The sequence below is a fragment of the Oncorhynchus nerka genome, linkage group LG26 (genome assembly GCF_034236695.1).
Source record: "Oncorhynchus nerka isolate Pitt River linkage group LG26, Oner_Uvic_2.0, whole genome shotgun sequence".
Taxonomy (NCBI): Eukaryota; Metazoa; Chordata; class Actinopteri; order Salmoniformes; family Salmonidae; genus Oncorhynchus; species Oncorhynchus nerka.
This window is the reverse complement of record NC_088421.1, coordinates 1,020,179-1,041,083: the sequence shown is the minus strand read 5'-3', so window position 1 is coordinate 1,041,083 and position 20,905 is coordinate 1,020,179. Positions and strand designations below refer to the sequence as shown.

At 41.4% G+C, this 20,905-nt stretch overlaps 1 protein-coding gene across 1 annotated transcript in view; it reads right to left on the bottom strand.

Annotated features, from left to right (window-relative positions):
• Positions 1–20,905, bottom strand: part of xpo6 (exportin 6) — a 62,269-nt gene that overhangs the window by 36,459 nt on the left and 4,905 nt on the right. The window contains exons 4-7 of the mRNA XM_029635214.2: positions 15,604–15,801; positions 9,685–9,844; positions 3,364–3,441; positions 2,561–3,074 (exon numbers count right to left, since the gene is read on the bottom strand). Of these exons, the coding sequence (XP_029491074.2) occupies positions 2,561–3,074; positions 3,364–3,441; positions 9,685–9,844; positions 15,604–15,801 (950 nt within the window). The remainder of the gene's footprint in view (positions 1–2,560; positions 3,075–3,363; positions 3,442–9,684; positions 9,845–15,603; positions 15,802–20,905) is intronic.

Genomic DNA, 20,905 nt, shown 5'->3' with positions numbered 1-20,905 from the left:
CCAACAGGATAATGACCCTAAGCACACAGCCAAGACAACGCAGGAGTGGCTTCGGGACAAGTCTCAATGTCCTTGAGTTGCCCAGCCAGAGCGCAGACTTGAAACAATATAATATCTCTGGAGCCCTGAAAATAGCTGTGCAGCAATGCTCCCCATCCAACCTGACAGAGCTTGAGCGGATCTGCAGAGAAGAATGGGAAAAATCCCCAAATACAGCAAGTGTTTATTGCACCGTCTGTACTGAAGCTGCAACAACGTTTCTTATTTCTGACTGAAAAGTTCTGTTACTGAAAACTCTCATTTGTTTACGTGCATCGCATGCGATCAATTACATCAATAAATTATAACTAACTCCATACACAGTAATGTCGACAGCAAATTGGATGCGGAGGACGTGAAAAATACATTTGAAACGGGCAAATGTTTACTGGTTGCTCAGGGGGGAAAGGGGAAGTCAGATCTGTGGAAGACATTTGACTTAGTTGTGGAACCTACTGAAGATCAAGAAAAAGGGAGGGTATAGGAGCAAGCGTTGCATGTGTATTGTGTGTGCCAAACAGTTGCTGTTAGATTACAATATTTTAAAAAATTCGGACCATTTGGAACATTGCAACCACTAAATAAGTGTACCAGAGAGTCTGTGCCTACAAAATAATTAATATATAAAGCCTTTGATACAGCAGACAAAAAGAGTAGCATGCATTTGTGAATTGTGGTTTATTTATTGTTTTGGCCATTTATTGAAAGCTCCCTTAGTTATTTAATTTTAAAACTAAAATGCTTGATTGTATTTCAAAACATGAATGTCCCGTATTCTGTGTGATGGCATGAACAAATTAATTGATTGATACAGTAACTTACATATTGAAATATAGGCCTAAGTAAGTTACGGTATTAAGACTAAACAGGACTCCCTCTTAGGCCAACAGCTCGATTTTGGTTATACAAGGCTAAAGAGTAGCCTGCTAATGATAACGACATTACTTATTATAATGACGATGATAATAATAATTGTAATAATAACAATAAGGAGAGCAAGAAAAATTAAGGTACAGGAGTGAGAGCTGTGTACATATTATGTGTGACAAACAGGTGCTGTTAGATTACAATATAATTTTTCTGCCTATTTGGAACAGTGTAAACGCTAAATAAATAAGTAATACCAGTTTGTTCTAACGGGAAAAAAGCAGTAAAGCTTTTATTACAGCATAGCATAGATTAAAAATAGCCAAATCTGTGAAATTGCTTTATCCGACATATTGCGGTTGTATGAGGCAACCATATACAATTTCAATATCACATGTCTTAGATGGACTGTGCCATCCCCGTGGCCTCCACAACGAATCAGACAGGTGTCCTGTTCACCATGAAAGAAAGAAAAAACATTGCGTTCTGCTCGACTAAAGTAATCTCCGTCGACCAAAAGCATATCAAACAAACAATCGACCAGTTGACTAAAAATGGGGTCTGCCCTAATCAATACACCCAGTCACTACAAAAGATAACGGAGTCCTTAACTCAGTTGCCAGAAAGGAAGGACATTGCTCAGGGATTTCACCATGAGGCCAATGGCGAGTTTAAAACAGTTAGAGTTTAATGGCTGTGATAGGAGAAAGCTGAGGATGGATCAACAACATTGGCGCTACATTACTCCGCAATACTAACCTAATTGACAGAGTCAAATTAAGGAAGCCTGTATAGAATACAAATATTTCAAAACAGGCATCCTGTTTGCCACAAGGCACTTAACCTCTTAAGTAATACTGCAAAAAATGTGGCAAAGCAATTAACATTATGTCCTGAGTACTTACCACTCTCCATATTTTCAAGCATAGTGGTGGCTGCATCATGTTATGGGCATGCTTGTAATTGTTAAGGACTGGGGAGTTTCAGGATAAAAAGAAAAGGAACGGAGAGGAAAACCTGTTTGTCTGCTTTCCACCAGACACTGGAAGATTAATTCACCTTTCAGAAGGATGATAACCTAAAACACAAGGCCAAATCTACACTGGAGTTGTTTACCAAGAAGAAAGTGAATGTTCCTGAGTGGCCGAGTTACAGTTTTGACTTTAATCTGCTTGAAAATCTTTGGCAAGACCTGAAAATGGTTGTCCAGCAATGATTAACAACCAATTTGACAGAGCTTGAAGAATGTTGAAAATAATAAATGGGGAAACGTTGCACAATTCAGGTGTAGAAAGCTCTTAGAGACTTACCCAGAAAGACTCAACTGTAATCACTGCCAAATGTGATTCTAACATGTATTGACTCAGGGGGTTAAATACTTTAAAAAAATGCATATACATACATATATATACACACACATCTACATATACACACACACATACATTTCTCATATATACATATATTTTTAATCCAAATGTTAGAATTTTTCTTCTACTTTGGCAGTGTATTTTTAGTGTTGTGATCATTGAAAAAAATATATATATTTTAATCCTACCATGTAACAACAAAATGTGGAAAAAGTAGAAAGGTGTGAATACTTTCTGAAGGCATTGTGTACTGTATGTGTTCTATTTAATTCCATGTGTGGGCCTACCTCTCGTCCAGCTCCTGCAGCCGGCTCTTGACGGTGTGCGCGTTGTTCTCCCTCGTCAGCCTCTGTAGCAGGAAGAAGGTCTGCTGAAACATCCTCAGTAGGTACTCCTCAAAGTCTAGGGGCACACAGTTCTTGGACACCAGCTCGTTGATGCACGTCATGGCCAGCACTCCCAGCCGCGACCTGTCCACCTGCCCGCTGCCGCCCATCTGATGCCCGGGCCGACCTCCGCCATTGGCAGGGGGAGCATGCTCGCCATTGGACGAGCACGACGAGTAGATGGAAGGGGGAGTCTTGGGCTTGACCCGCAGGTCACAGCCAAAACGGGCAAAGTGGAAGATAGAGGCGAGGAGGGAAGGGGTGATGCTGGTAGAAAGGGGGATCCAGCTGAATAGATGGGCCAGACACTCCAGAGCTAGGGAGCACAACTGTTGACTGTCATCATCCAGTGCTGGGATGGGCTGGGATAGCAGCTTGGAGTAATGGGTGCCCTGCAATAGACTGCCCAGCAACTCTGCTTAAAAGGGAGGGGGGATGAGGACAAATGAAAGGCCGGGTTAACATCATCTCTCCCAGTCCCGCTCCCTCTCTCAAATACACACACATTGTCATACAACCTTCACAAACACACTTAGCACAGTTGTCTCTTCTCCTCCCCCATTGTTCACTCCCCCTTGTAGATCTAAGATGACTGGGTGGGTGAAAGCAGTAGCATAACCTATACAATCTAATCAGATCCGTAAAGGGTGTGAACAACTTTCTGGAATGAAATGTGCCCCCTGATTTATAGCCCACATTCTCACCGCTTTCTCCTGAGGTGGGAGAGGGAGGGGGGGTGGCAGCCGTAACACTGTGCTTATCCCAAATCGTCTCCAGGATACCTGCAGGGTAGAAATGTAGAGAAGTGATATTATGGATGTGCACATATCACACCACTAGAATCCACAGAACAGAGAGAGTGGGGAGAAAGAGGGGGGTAGTAAAGTTCACAGGTTGGTGGCAACCTAATTTGGGAGAACGGGCTCATAGTAATGACTAGAGCGGAATTAGGGGAATGATGTCAAATACAGTATGTAATAGGGAATTGATATAGACTAACAATCAAATGCAAACAATTCACACAACGATGTTAAGAAACAATGAATGTGCATAAATTGGCAGGAGAGAGTGCATTCTGGAGAGAGAAGTGCATTGTGCATCTGGGTGCTGCATGGTCAATCTGACGTCTGCATTAGCCATTTACAGTGCAGTCAGGGCATTCCTACTTCTTGCACTTCATGGAGCAGCACAGAGCTGTTGTCAAGGAAGTTGCACAGGCATGTGACTAAGAAATTGAATAATGTGGCCAAAGGGGGGGATAAAATCAAAAGTAACAGTCAGTATCTGGTGCGGCCACCAGCTGCATTAAGTTCTGATGTGCATCTTCTCCTCATGGACTGCACCAGATTTGCCACTTCTTGCTGTGAGATGTTACCCCACTCTTCCACCAAGGCACCTGCATGTTCCCGGATATTTCTGGGGGGGTGGATCGGGGCTCTTCACTGGTCACGGCAGAACACTGACATTCCTGTCTTGCAGGAAATCCAGCACAGAACAAGCAGTATGGCTGGTGGCATTGTCATACTGGAGGTTCTTGTCAGGATGAGCCTGCAGGAAGGGTATACCACATTAGGGTGGAGGATGTCTTCCCTGTAACGCATAGTGTTGAGATCGCCTGCAATGACAACAAGCTCAGTCCGATGACGCTGCGACACACCGCGACACACACACCGCAGACCATGACGGATCCTCCACCTCCAAATTGATCCCGCTCCAGAGTACAGCCCTCGGTGTAACGCTCATTCCTTCGACGATAAATGCAAATCCGACCATCACCCCCGGTGAGCACTTTTTGCCAGTCCTGTCTGGTCCAGCGACGGTGGGTTTGTGCCCATAGGCACAACAGGCCTACAAGTCCTCAGCCCAGCCTCTCTCAGCCTATTGCGGACAGTCCGAGCACTGATGGAGGGATTGTGTGTTCCTGGTGTAACTCGGGCAGTTGTTGTTGCCATCCTGTACCTGTCAGGTGTGATGTTCGGATGTACTGATCCGGTGCAGGTATTGTTACATGTGGTCTGCCACTGCGAAGACGATCAGCTGTCCGTCTTGTCTCCCTGTAGCGCTGTCTTAAGCGTCTCACAGTACGGACAATGCAATTTATTGCCCTGGCCACGTCTGCAGTCCTCATGCATTACATTACATTACATTTAAGTCATTTAGCAGACGCTCTTATCCAGAGCGACTTACAAATTGGTGCGTTCACCTTAAGACATCCAGTGGAACAGCCACTTTACAATAGTGCATCTAAATCTTTTAAGGGGGGGGGGGGGGTGAGAAGGATTACTTTATCCTATCCTAGGTATTCCTGAAAGAGGTGGGGTTTCAGGTGTCTCCGGAAGGTGGTGATTGACTCCGCTGTCCTGGCGTCGTGAGGGAGTTTGTTCCACCATTGGGGGGCCAGAGCAGCGAACAGTTTTGACTGGGCTGCGCGGGAACTGTACTTCCTCAGTGGTAGGGAGGCGAGCAGGCCAGAGGTGGATGAACGCAGTGCCCTTGTTTGGGTGTAGGGCCTGATCAGAGCCTGGAGGTACTGAGGTGCCTCATGCCTCCTCTTAATTGCCTACCGTCTGTAAGCGTCTTAACCATTCCACAGGTGCATGTTCATTAATTGTTTATGGTTCATTGAACAAGCATGGGAAAGTGTTTAAACCCTTTACGATGAAGATCTGTTAAGTTATTATTTGAATTTCTACTAATTATCTTTGAAAGACAGGGGCCTGAAAAAGGGAAGTTCCTTTTTTTTTACGAGTTTATATTAGGGATGCACGATATATCAGTGAACATATCGGAATCGGCCGACATTAGCTAAAAAATCCTGACCGGGTGATGTGTTGTGAAGCTCGCCACAATAAGGATTAGGCACAATAGTGGAATTTGCGGTTCACCTTCAAAATAAAAGTACCCCTTTGAAAGTAATGGAGAAGGTTACAATTGGTGGAATCATGCCATATTAAGTCTTGATCATTTTAAACAAGGCTGGAATATGAAGCAATGAAATGGGGTTTCAGTCTACTCGGTGACACCCACAGAACACAACTGTGAAGAGTTTATGCAAATATTAGCGTCGTAGCTCTTATCGGGGGACTGTGACATCACCTCCCCAGTCAGCCTATTGACATTAATATCGCACTGTACAGCTTTACCTAAGGATTGGGGATCAATGAAATGGGGTAACATGCCTCAAATGCAACTAATTAACAAATTAGTCTTTTGTTGATTTTATATAATATTCCAACCTTGTTTAGCAGGATATATTCAATTATGGCGTAATTCTACTATTTGTATTAATTTGCATTACCGTCAATGACATACTTTTATTTTGAAGGCTAACCGCAAAGTCCACTATTGTGGCTACTTCTTACTGTGGCTAGCTTCACATAGATGAGTCCGACCACCATTAATCAAAATAGAACGGTCTTATAAATCAGGGTTATTTTAGATGACACCTAGCTATATAGTTAGCTAGCTAACAACAGCTACAGAAACAGATGATTGTTTTGCTATGTTTTTGGGGAAGAACATTGTTTGCATCCATGAGCTAGCTAGCTTTTTTTAATGACCAGCACTGTAGGTGCGGCAGACACCTTTACCAGCATTCTAGCATACGTATCGATGAATCGTTGTGACGTATGAAATATGAGTGACAGTGTAATTACTACGTACAATTTTTATGAACACATTAATTTATTATGTGACGTGCAGTCATTTCAGGTCCTGATTGGTCAACAAGTTTATTTGACACGTCAAATAGTGTTATTAGATTATTTATTTTTTGACACGCAAAGACCCAAACGGCGTTCCATAGAAATCCTGATAGAGAATGAAACGACTGAACAAATGAACAACGAAACAGCACAGCAAATAAGCGAAAGAAATAGGTTTTGATTATGTTTTACTGGTAATGGGGACACATGTAAATGCCAACAAAATTACTTTTTGGTCAGTGTAGTGTGTGTAACCTTTATTTAACCAGGCAAGTCAGTTAAGAACTAATTCTTATTTACAATGGCGGCCTAACCTGGCCAAACCCGGGGGACACTGGGCCAATTTGTGCGCCGCCCTATGGGACTCCCAATCACGGCCGGATGTGATACAGCCTGAACTCGAACCAGGGACTGTAGAGACACCTCTTGCATTGAGATGCAGTGCCTTAGATAGCTGCGTCCATGTGTGTGTTAACTATTTAACTGTACTAGAATGCTTAAAAGGAGAGCAGAGACCATTCCAGAGTTTGCTTTGCCAGTCAGCCGTTTAGGCAGTGCACGGATTGCTTTAAATATGATGTCGGCATTTGAAATTGAATTTTCCAAAATTAGTTATATAATTACTCATGCCTATACATTAATAAATCATTCTAAATACTTGTTTTTGCTGTTCTCCAAATAGCATTAGAGGTTTTTGTTTTATTGTGTAGAAATGCAGTAGATGAGCTTCAACTTCCCCACAACCAACTATGCCATACCATTTCATGTCAACAATCTACACAAAATACATTTGTGAGAGAAAAAAAAAATAAACACTAATATATCTTGAGTAGATATTGAGTAGATAAATATTCAACTTCCTGGGTCAATGTTAGAATCACCTTTAGCAGTGTTTACAGCTGTGAGTTTTTCTGGATATGTCTCTAAGAGCTTTCCACACCTGGATTGTGCAACATTTGCCCATTATTCTTTTTATAATTCTTCAAGCTCTGTTAAATTAGTTGTTGATCATTGCTGGACAACCATTTTTAGGTCTTGCCATAGCTGTTCAAGCAGATTTAATTCAAAACTGTAACTCGGCCACTCAGGAACTTTCAGTCTTTTTGGTAAGCAAACACCAGTGTAGATTTGGCCTTGTGTTTTAAGTTATTATCCTGATGAAAGGTGAATTCATCTCCCAGTGTCTGGTGAAAAGCAGACAACCAGGTTTTCTACTAAGATTTAGTCTGTGCTTAGCTCCATTCTGTTTCTTTTTTATTCTGAAAAACTCTGCATAACATGATGCAGCCACCACTATGCATGAAAATTATGTAGTCATACTCAGTAATGTGTTGTATTAGATTTTCCACAAACATAAAATGTATTCAGGACAAAAAGTAAATTACTTTTCCAAATTTTTTGCAGTGTTATTGTTGCGAACAGGATGCATGTTTTGGAATATTTTTTATTCTAGACAGGCTTCCTTCTTTCACTCTGTCAATTAGGTTTATATTGTGAAGTAACTAATGTTATTGATCCATCCTCAGTTCTCACATTACAGCATTTAAACTCTGTTTTAAAGTCACCATTGCTCTTATGGTGAAATCCATTAGTGGTTTCCTTCCTCTCCAGCAACTGAGTTATGTATCTTTGTAGTGACTGGGTGTATTTATACACCATCCAAAGTATAATAAATAACTTCACCATGCTCAAAGTGATACTCAATGTCTGCTTTTTTTTTTTTTTTACCCATCTACTAATAGGTGCCCTACTTTGCGAGGCATTGGAAAACCTCCCTGGCCTCCCTGGTTGAATCTGTTTAACTTATTATGTGACTTGTTAGAACAAACACATTTGTGACTTAAATATTTTTACTCGTGAACTTATTTAGGCTTGCCATAACAAAAAGGTGTTGAATAATAGACATTTAACCTTAATTTTTTAATGAATGTAAAAAAAAGGAAGAAAAACATAATCCCACTTTGACATGATCGGGTATTGTGTTAACAAAAAAAATCGTAATGGGCTATTGTGCCAGTGACAATTTTTTAAAATCTACATTTGATCTATTTTAAATTCAGGCTGTAACAAAATGTGGAAAAGGTAAAGGTATGTGAATAGTTTCTGAAGGCACTGTAACTGGAAGCATGCTATTGATAGAACCAAAGGATTCTGTACTGGCACGCATCACATCAAGCAAGGAGCATTTGAAATGCACTGCACTGTGAAGAAAAAAAAGAAGAAGTTCTAAACGCCATGGGAACTGACTGAGGTGTCAACACTTGTTAATGATAGCCAGCAAGAACTTGGACAAATGTGTTCAGTCAGCACTAGGGCTGTGGCGGTCACAAAATTGTGTCTGCCGGTGATTGTCAAGCAAATAAGTCGGTCTCACGGTAATTGACCGTTAATTAACAATCATTGAGCATCTCCTGGCTTCCACACATAGTCTACAAGCACCTGATGCAGACTTTTAGAACATCAACATTTTAAAAAAGTCTAATAAATCCATGTAATATATCCCACACCTTCCCAATAAATCCATTATTTATTTTAGACAGGTCTAAAGAAACACGATGACGAAAATGTAGTCTTTTTCAGAATAAATTAATATCATACTCAGTTGTCTGTCCTTATATTAGGTGCTGATGTGGCTATGCCAAATTGCTGTGGGCTACATTTGTTTATTTAGCAGACAACATTTCCTTATAATTCCATGGCATTATGTTAAATTATTTTATAGTGTGAAAAATACAACTGAACAAAGCTGAATAAAATAGAAATATTTTCTCCCAACGATTTGAGGGAGTGCGCACATGTGGCTATTCTGTGTAGAGCAGTTAACAAAAGCATATAGGAGTACCTATTTCTAATTTTGAGTTATTAATGTAACTTTAGTTGTACAAATGTTGGGCTATATGTTTAGATTTTTAATACATTTAAGGCTGCATGACGAGACTCATGATCTTTTTTAAAGTCGCTTGAAAGGCACGTGCTCTGCTGTTTTTTACGCGGGCAATACACACTCAAATAGTCTCTCATTCACAATTTGACAAGCACTTGATTATTTCATGGCGGGATCCCCTTTGTGGCCATAATGCACCCCCCCCCAAAAAAATATGTGTGCTGCGCAAGTTTACAGAGCAAGCCAGACTGCTTTAGCCATTGCACCTCCTACTCAATTTTGGCTGAATAACTTAAGTGCAGCTTAGTTGAATTTCTCAACTTTTGCCATCCAAGCAGTGCCAACGTGCATGAACACTGCGAACCGCTCCGCTTGGATAACGGGCCAGCGTTTCACCTCCCAACTTCCCAATGTAATGAATGGGCGAAGTTGCTCACCTGTCAGTAATCCCAGCACTGTGGGGACCTGCTCCAGCAACAGTTTGCGCAGTTCGTCTTTCCGTGCCACGCTCAAATCCTCCCGGGGGCACGCCAGCTCCTCGGATGTGGTCTTGAGCAAAACAAGTCCCAGAGAGGCCATGGTAGGAGACTGGATCAGCTGCAGTAACACACACACAGAATACACACATCAATTTGTGATAACATCACAGCAAAAGTGCATTCTGTAGCCTTTTCTTTTGGGCTCCCGAGTGGCACAGCGGTTTAAGGCACTGCATCTCAGTGCTAGAGGGGTCACTACAGGCCGTGATTTGCTTCCAGGCTGTACCACAATCGTTCGTGATTTGGAGTCCCATAGGCCTGAGCACAATTGGCCCAGCGACATTAGGGTTTGGCCGGGGTAGGCAGTCATTGTAAATAAGAATTTGTTAACCAACTTGCCTAGTTAAATAAAGGCATGAGCTCTGCTTAGATTTTTTGCACAGGCTGTAAACACCATCAGTCTGGCTGGCTTCTGGGTTAAGTGGGCATTGTGTCAAGAAGCAGCGCAGTTGGGTTGTGTTTCAGAGGACGCACGGCTCTCGACCTTCGCCTCTCCAGAGTCCGTACGGGAGTTGCAGCGATGAGAGAAGACTAACTAGCAATTGGATAACACAAAATTTGGGAGAAAACTGGGTAAAAAAAAAATTGGGGGGAAAAGTAAAAGTATTTGGTTCTAAATATACTTAAGTATCAAAAGTAAAAGTAATTTCTAAAATATACTTACGTATCAAAAGTATCAAATTCCATATATTAAGAAACGCGGAAGGCGCCATTTTCTCGTTTTAAAAATTTACAGATATCCAGGGGCATACTCCAACAATTAAGCATTTGTGTTTAGTGAGTCCACCAGATCAGAGGCACTAGGGATAACCACATTCTCTTGATAAGTGCGTGAATTGGTCCATTTTCCTGTCCTGGTAAGCATAAAAATGTAACTAGTACTTTTGGGTGTCAGGGAAACCGTATGGAGTAAAAAGTACATTATATTCTTTAGGAATGTAGTGAAGTAAAAGTAGTACATTTATTTTTGTGAAGTATAGAATCCCCCAGAAAATTATTTTTTACATAAGTAATTACACAACTGGATACAAGTGAAGACAAACATCGGCGCCGCAACTGCGTGCGTTCTTATCAGAGGTGTATATTGAAGATATTGGAAGAACTGTCCACATTTACTTTGTCAGCCAAAGAACAGCAAACGCACTAGCCCACGTCAATCTACTATCCTACATAGTACAAAAGTCGACCTATTCTATTCTGTGCAAGAAATAAATATTCCAAACTAATACAAAACAACTTTTTTACGCAATGCGACTGACTCAACAGATCAGAACTTTTAGCTTAAAACATTGCTAAACTATTAGGCTATTTCTTCACATTATAAGAACAGCAATGCGCACATGGCAGTAGGCTATAAGCGCAAATGTTCCATTAGCGGAAAAACACCATTATCAAAAGTGACTGCAAATGCGACTATGCATGTAATGCTTTTATTATAAAGGAACAATTTTATTATAAAAGGTGCATTTTTATGGTGAAACTTATCTTCCCCAAACTTGAAACTCACGAACTGCTTATGTATGTCAGTTAGGCTCTACACCACTTGTAAAGCAGATTCATGTGCTTAATTTGTCCACTTTAGTTGTGATACAAACCTTATCAAAACATATGGGCTAGGCTAAATGAGGTGTGCGACTAGGATTCAAAAAAGCAAAAAACAAACAAACATTGTTTCTTACCTTATGCTGGGCATCATTAACAAGTGGTAATATTGTCACCCATTAGACTATTCTTGATTTAATATAGTCTTTAAATATACAAAATAACATATGTGAGAATTTTTGGGGGATTTAGAATGGACCATTATCATGCACCTGTCTCGAATCAGGGGAAGCGGGAAAAAAAATACATGTTGTGTATGCACTTAAATAGCGAATGGAGAACGCTTTTCCCGTGGTTCATTTTCATGCCAGGCAGGTAGGCTATACTCCTGTAGTAAAGACAAGCAGAGTGTTTAATATTAGGAAAGTTGATGAATAAATAAATATAGTAGGCCTAGCCTAGAAAGCTGATGGGGTCCTCCTTTTTTTAATAGAGGCCATCACTCTGTTTTTCTCCCGCAATTGCATTAGCTTATAGAAATTAGATTTTCAATTGCATTTGCATTGATCCCAGAGTGATTAAATGAACAATAGAGTGCTGAGTACCAGGCAGTTAGCAAGCTTGGTAGGGTGCTAATGACCATCAGCATCAGAGCTTGGAGAAGCCTAATTACCGTGACTAAGTGTTCACGTGGAATTAGACTGCCTTTATGACTCGTGATCGCTGGTGTGGCGGTAATACTGTCACTGCAACAGCCCTATTCTGAACTTCTCTGCCAATAATAGCTAGTTTTCAGTTTTCCCCTGCTCACTCAAGACAGTCCTAGCAAAATTCTTGCTTGAGAAATTGATTTATTTTTAGACCATTTTATTCAAAAACTATTGCAATAAGGTAATTAAATTGTTTACCAGAAATGAATTTTTAGCCTGTCAAGCTAATTAATGAAATCATGGATTGCAGACAAGTGCACAATTTGCAGATGCTAAAACAGTTGAGAGATGTCAAATTCTTGTCAAATTCTTATTTATAATGACAGTCTACCAAAAGGCAAAGCACACATCACGACGAGACAACACTACATAAAGAGAGACCTAAGACGACAACACAGCATGGTAGCAACACATGGCAGCAGACCAACATGGAAGCAGCACAAAACAAGGTACAAACATTGTTGGGTACAGACAGCAGCACAAAGGGAAAGAAGGTAGATCACAATACATCACGCAAAGCAGCCACAACTGTCAGTAAGTGTGTCCACGATTGAGTCTTTGAAGAGATTGAGATAAAACTGTCCAGAGTAAGTGTTTGTTGCAGCTCATTCCAGTCGCTAGCTGCAGCGAAATAAAAAGACGAGTGACCCAGGAATGTGTGCTTTGGGGACCTTTAACAGAATGTGAGTTAGTTTGGCAGGTGGGGTGAAAGAGCTATTACGATAGAGGAAACCAAGTCTAGATTTAACTTTAGCCTGCAGCTTTGATATGTGCTGAGAGAAAGACAGTATACCGTCCAGCCATACTCCCTAGTACTTGTATGAAGTGACTACCTCAAGCTCTAAACCCTCACGAGGTAGTAATCACACCAGTGGGGTGAGGGGCATTCATCTTACCAAACCACATGACCTTTGTTTTGGAGGTGTTCAAAACAAGGTTAAGGGCAGAGAAAGCGTGTTGGACACTAAGAAAGCTTTGTTGTAGAGCGTTTAACACAAAATCCGGGGAGGGGCCAGTTGAGTATACGACTATCATCTGCATATAAATGGATGAGAGAGCTTCCTACTGCTTGAGCTATGTTGTTGAAGTAAATTGAGAATAGTGTGGGGCCTAGGATTGAGCCTTGGGGTACTCCCCTGGTGACAGGCAGAGGCTGAGAGCAGATTTTCTGACTTTATACACTGCACTCTTGAGAGAGGTAGTTAGCAAACCAGGCCAAAGACCCCTCAGAAACCAATACTACATAGTCGGCCCATAAGATTGGAATAGTCTACCGTATCAAAAGCTTTGGCCAAGTCAATAAAAAGAACAGCACAACATTGCTTAGAATCAATGGCAACATCATTGAGGACCTTTAAGGTTGCAGTGACACATCCATAACCTGAGCAGAAACCAGATTGCATACCATAGTGAAAACTATAGACATCCAGAAAGCCAGTTAGTTGATTATTGACAAGTTTTAACACTTTTGATAAACAGAGCAAAATAGAAATAGGCCTATAACAGTTAGGATCAGCTTGATCTCCCCCTTTAAATAAAGGACGAACCGTGGCTGCCTTCCAAGCAATGGGAACCCCAGAAAGGAGCGGCAGGTTAAAAAAAGGTCAGGGATAGGCTTGGCGATGATCAAGGCAGCAAACTTAAAGGGACTAAACCATCTGACCCAGATGTTTTATTTGGGTCAAGTACCTCGGATTCAGTGACCGCCTGCAAGGAGAAACTTTGTAGCGGGGGAAAAAGAGGGAGGAGCATCGGGGCTTGTCGCATTAGAAGGGGTGGGAGATGAGGAAATGTTGGACAGGCAAGGCTGAGTCAAATAGGAATCCTGACTTAATGAAGTGGTGATAAAAGAGCTCAGCCATGTGCTTCTTGTCAGTAACAACCACATCATCAACGTTAAGGGACATGGGCAGCTGTGAGGAAGAGGGTTTATTCTCCAGGTCTTTAACCGTTTTCCAGAACTTCTTGGGGTTAGACCCACAGAGAGAGAACCGCTCCTTAAAGTAACTAACTTTTGCCTTCCGGATAGCCTGAGTGCACATATTTCTCATTTACCTGAACAAGAGCCAGTCAGCCTGAGTATACGTGTTGATATGCAACATTCTGATGAAGGCCATTGACAGCCTAAACATCGTGATTTTAATATTTAGATAAATAAAGTATGAAGTTGTTAATTGTGACCAAGAGTTCCCCCTATTCCAGTGGTCACAATTACATTCAGCCATGGGGCGTTTCTTTTCTTGAGCGGATGGTCGGGGGGCCGGAACATAAAACATTTGTACACTGCAAATTGACCGCATGAGACCCAAACGGAAACACAGAGTACAAAACTTTAAGAACACCTGCTCTTTCCTTGACATAGACTGACCAGGTGAATCCAGGTGAAAGCTATGAGCCATAATTGATGTCACTTGTTAAATCTACTTCGTATCAGTGTAGGTGAAGGGGAGGAGACAGGTTGAAGAAGGATTTTTAAGCCTTGAGACATGGATTGTGTATGTGTGCCATTCAGAGGGTGAATGGTCAAGACAAAAGTTAAGTGCCTTTGAACAGGGTATGGTAGTAGGTGCAAGGCGCACCGATTTGTGTAAAGAACTGCGATGCTGCTGGGTTTTTCACACTCAGTTTATCAAGAATCAAGGCGGTGGCCCGTTCCTGTAGGTTCATGCTCTACAACATCCGCAGAGTACGACCCTGCCTCACACAGGAAGCGGCGCAGGTCCTAATCCAGGCACTTGTCATCTCCCGTCTGGATTACTGCAACTCGCTGTTGGCTGGGCTCCCTGCCTGTGCCATTAAACCCCTACAACTCATCCAGAACGCCGCAGCCCGTCTGGTGTTCAACCTTCCCAAGTTCTCTCACGTCACCCCGCTCCTCCGCTCCCTCCACTGGCTTCCAGTTGAAGCTCGCATCCGCTACAAGACCATGGTGCTTGCCTACGGAGCTGTGAGGGGAACGGCACCTCAGTACCTCCAGGCTCTGATCAGGCCCTACACCCAAACAAGGGCACTGCGTTCATCCACCTCTGGCCTGCTCGCCTCCCTACCACTGAGGAAGTACAGTTCCCGCTCAGCCCAGTCAAAACTGTTCGCTGCTCTGGCCCCCAATGGTGGAACAAACTCCCTCACGACGCCAGGACAGCGGAGTCAATCACCACCTTCCGGAGACACCTGAAACCCCACCTCTTTAAGGAATACCTAGGATAGGATAAAGTAATCCCTCTCACCCCCCCTCCCCCTGAAAAGATTTAGATGCACTACTGTTCCACTGGAGGTCATAAGGTGAATGCACCAATTTGTAAGTCGCTCTGGATAAGAGCGTCTGCTAAATGACTTAAATGTAAATGTAAATGTAAGAATAGTCCACCACCCAAAGAACATCCAGCCAACTTGACAACTGTGGAAAGCATTGGAGTCAACATGGGCCAACATAGGTTTAGGGCTAGTGGCGAGTTAGTTGAACCTCTATGAACCATTTGTGAGGCACTAATCAAATATACCAAACGGTAATGTTTTATGTGCAAAGCAAACATAACATATTTAACACAATTTTAGCAGGGCTCACCTGAAGGGTGTTGGTGAAGAAATCATGGTAGAACATGGGCCAGTCCTGGCGACCAATATCCACTATGACTTTACAGAGTTTGTTGCGTATGAAGAAGGGCATAGCTTTGTGCTGGGCCAGCAACAGCTTGGGCAGGCAGCTACGGATCTCCATTTTGTCCTGCGAGGCTACTCCCAGCCACATCTTATTGACCAGGTTCTGAAAAGGCAACAATGGGTAGATTTTCAGGTGTTATGACGACCACTTCTCATTTTAACAGATAATTTTAAAACTTTTTGGAAAAGGTGTACATTGTGAGAAGCCTGGGGTGGGGTTAGCCATTAATTACTGTTCTGCATCGTAACACGATCATAAAATCCTAAATGTTGCAACATTATGATCTGTCCAACACGTTTTCTGACAGTTCTTACATGTGCCAATACCGCAATATGTCACAATGCATGAATATATGCACTTATTGCATTATAATAATACATTTCATTTTAAGTGCTTTTCAAGACACCCAAAGTCACATACACAAGAAATTATATTGTCATAATATATATTTGGCAAGTTATGACATGCTATGAAGCTTAATAACACTTATGAACCGTTATGTAGGACAGCTTATATCTTTGGGCTTTTAGTAACATTCATAATTATAAAATCACAGTGAGAAAAAAAATATTAAAGGGATACTTTTGGATTTTGGCAATGAGGCCCTTTATCTACTTCCCCAGAGTCAGCATTGGCTCATGAAACTACATCTAACTTTCTTTTAAAAAATGGTATCAATGAGTTCATCAGACTCTGGGGAAGTAGATAAAGGGCCTCATGGCCAAAATCCAAAAGTATCCCTTTAATAATATACTGTAGGCTACAGAAACAATTGCAAAGGCCTACATAACCTTACAGATGCTCTCTCCTAGAACCCAAAGAGGTACCCATAACACAGTTTAAGAAAACACTGAACAGGTCATAAGAATGTTTTAAGAGAAAATCTTGTGTTATGGCATGTTTAATATTGACGGCGGCACACCTTCGGAAATCATGAACAAAAACAGCTTATTTTCAAGATATATTGCCACTGGCCCCAGGGCTGACCACAAGATGCAGACTCATCCCAATCCCCAAAATAGTTATTCATTAAAAGGCTATCACCAAAGTTCATGAAGCATTAGTGATGGAAAATGTCTTCAAGTGTGGAGAGCCCTCAATTTTTGTTTCATCTAATAAGAAAATGATCCGGCAGTCCGTTTCTCGAGCCTAGCCCCTATAATATAACTTTTTTAAATTTTTTAAATATACAATTTTTATAAGAGGTGTGAATGTTTGAATGTTAAAACTAAATTGGGATCCTTAACAAAATTTAAAATCACAGTGCAGTTAACACTAAACATATTATTTTCTGTGTTACAGCCTAACTAGACGATAGGATATAAAAGGCCTGGGGAAAGCTGTGTCATCTAAAGTTATACTCTGCGATATCACGTACATGCAGAAAGTAAACAGCATAGCAGGTCAATTTCCAAGAGTGGAGCGCAAGGCTGCACTTCGCCGCTGTTCTTGTGCCCTGGCTACCATGTAGAGCCCTGCACAGGCACGCATTTTAAGCCCTACCCATGCCCGCGACATTTAGACCCTACCCAATCTACCCAGACCTGATTGCTTCTGCCAAATTTAAAACCCGGCCCTGCCCGAAACCAGAAATAACTTCTTCTGTTAGTAAATCCATTAGCTGCTCCTCTCACTCGCAGACTCCCTGTGCGCAGGCACCTCGCTCTGCATGCATTCTGCTCATGGCAGCTGAGTCGGTGAGTAACCATAGCAATGGCTCCGATTGGGGTGCTCTACTCAATGACGAGAGAGAGCAGTTGGCTACTTTTCGTCAGTCTAAACTCAAGGAACATTATTTTCCTTGAAATAATCTCTTCGGTCTTACATTTGACAAGGTTGAAGCACTTCTGACACCATGTTATGATCTTAGTCCGATATGACTGTACTGCGCAGCAGAGAACGAGCAAATGGCTCAGCTTCAAACTGTTAGTGATCAATTTAGTGATACTGTGAAGAGCGTGAAGTGAACCCATGCACACACGCAGATACTTTGTGTGACTGTGTGAGAGCAGTGTTGCATCTCGCTCATCTCAATATCCTAGCCTATTCATTGATGGGCCCTGCTTTACTGAAGTTGAAAACATTGCAAGCTAAGTAATTGCGAGATACAGCTTTTGATTGTCGATAGACCTAGTGCACGATTCAGACCGGCCACTAGGCAGACAACCTGCCTATACTGTGCCCATCTCTCTCCATCCCTTGCTAGCTAGCTATGAAAGATGTGAATGTTTGTGTTCTCGAAAGCACGGCAACTAAACAGTCTCCTCTGTCCAAAAATACAGAATCTTGGGAGTCTATTCATAGCGTAATTGAATCTTGACACTTAGAAATGGGAGTCGACACTGGGAGGAATCAATTATTTTCAAGTCGGCTCACCACCACTTCGTCATTGTTGGAAAAAAGGCGACTGCAGCGAAGTCCTGTAAGGCAATACTATAAGAAGTTAAACAAGAAGGAAATGCAAACTTTGCGAGGTGGAATTGGGGTAATGTTAGTACAGGTGCAATGCTTAACCATCTGAAAGGAACGCACCAGAAGACCCAAACCGTGGCTGGCAGCTGCATTGTGAATTCACATGGAATTTTATGAATTTTCTGATCATTTAAACGGAAAAATATATATTTGTAAATTGTTTAAAACTAAGAATTTTTTTTCATTTGTGATATGCCTCATTTTATTTAACCCTTGTTTTACCAGGTAAGTTGACTCAACGACGTTAGGAAGTCAGCCATGCACTGATGGACATATAAAAATACAGACTAGAGTAAGTTTCTTTTCACGAGGGAACTTCTTGTTTGGAGGTTCCAAAAATATATCTGCATAATGACTACAATGTTAATGTATTCAACAACAGTCATCAAACACCAATGAGCCTACACAAAGGACATGAATCCAAGAACCTCTTGGAGAGACCCATTTCCATGGAAACATGAGACCCTTATGATCATCAAGCAAAGTGATGTTGAAAACATGCACAGTACAAGTTCCAACAAACAGAATACAAATTCAAAACAAACGTACAAAATTCTAATTATGACGCTACAATCATCACCCAGGAAACTACTACTCTGAAAAAGTGTAGCCCATAGCTGCAAAAACCCATAGAAACAAAGCATGTCACCCTTCCACTGATCTAATCAAGCTTCACACCACTACCATGTCACAACAAGCTTAGCCTTAAATACAGCTTTACCAATTGAACTATCAACAGGTTAGCCAATGTTAGTTTAGTATCAAATAAACTATAGTTTAAAGTCCTGTATCTCCGAGCAAAGAGATTTCTTTAAACCTCTTAGGGACAGGCCTGAATACTGCCCCTTCTGGAGGAATTCGGCACCCATATAAACCATGATAAATTTTTGTCAAAAGTTGCTAATATATGCAATTAAAAATTGTTATCGAATAGGAAACACTCTAAAGCTTATAAAACCGTTTAAATTTTGTCTCTAGCTAAAGCAGAAGTCTCAGGGCATGCATTCTCCCAAAGTCTCTCTTGTAATGGGAAAAGTTGCCATCACTTTGACGTCATCGTATACACACTTCCCAAACAGCTATAACCATGGAAACACTTTCTATGTCTTCAGCGTGAAGCCTGCTTTCGATGAGGCGTGTAACTGTGAGAATCGCGCGCTCACGAGACGTTCAGCGTGACCAAACGTCCCGGTGACGCAAAAAAAAAGTTTCACCAATGGGAGCTGGGAAATTTCTCTCTCTTTCTCTCAGGACAGACTGAACAACGTGTGCTAATCTGTTCGCCCTCACGATTGCTGTAGACCTTTATAACATGCTAAGGCTTAATTATAAACATAGTTTGACAAGTTTACTCGAAATATAATGTATACTTTCGACGTTTTGGTGCGCATCCACTTGAAATTTGCATACATTTCGACCGAAAAGTGTCTAGTTTGAGAACGGAAAGACACAGACTTGAAAACTGAACGCTAACTTGGTGAGTATTAACCCTTCCACGTCTTCTGAAGCAAGAACAGCCATGGTAAGGGAATATTTACGTCTTCATTTTGGGTTTCTGTCGACTCCATGATAGAGGAGTCAGCATGCTAAATGAGAGCGCCGACTCTCTATTATAGCCTAGTGAACGCCAAATGTAACGTTAAAAATAATTGTAACATAGCAATTGCATTTAGAAGAAGTTTATCTTGCCATACATATGTAAAACATGCATATTTAGTCAAAGTTTATGATGTGTATTCCTTGTTAGCTGACGTTATCTGCCGGAGCTATTTATTTCTCCTGACATTGCAGTAGCATTTTTTGAACGATGCATAATTGTAAACAGAGATTTATAGATATATATTGCATATTATTGAAAAAAATGAATGTACTGTGTAACATGTTATATTACTGTCATCTGATGAAGATTTCAAAAGGTTAGTGAAATGATTTTTCTTTTAATCCTGCGTTTGTTGATTGCATATTTTTTCCTACTTGGCTAAGCTAATGAGGTATGTATGCAGTGGTGGTTGGACATAAATATGTGCTATGTTTTCGCCGTAAAACATTTTAGAAATCTGACTTGCTGGGTAGATAAATAACTTCTTTATCTTTCATTTGAGCCATTTTTCAAGCGATTCTGTGGGGGTTAAATATTTTTAGGATTATTTATTGCGTTCCCTGCGCCACATTACAGCTCAGGGGGGGTGGGGGGAGTTCCCAAAGGGGAACTAGTAGCTCTAACAGAGATCTCATGTTCTGAAAATGTCAATGTGTGACATCTGCATTAAGTACTGAAAATGTATTGAGTTTATTTATCAACAGAAAGCAGCCCAATTAAAATAACCGTTGCTATGTAATGTTGTGCTCTTATTACTCTTGGACACGGTGATGCGTTGTGAAGTCTGCACAACGCATCACGGGGGAAAACTACCTGCCCTCCAGGACACCTACACCACCCGATGTCACAGGAAGACCAAAATGATCATCAAGGACAACAACCACCCGAGCCACTACCTGATCACCCCGTTAGCATCCAAAAGGTGAGGTCAGTACAGGTGCATCAAAGCTGGGACCGGTTGAAAAACAGCTTCTATCTCAAGGCCATCAGACTATTAAACTGCCATCACTAACACAGAGAGGCTGTTGCCTACATATACAGACTCGAAATCATTGGCCACTTTAATAAATGGATCACAAAAAAAAAAAATCCCCTTTAATAATGTCTACATATCTTACATTACTCATCTCATCT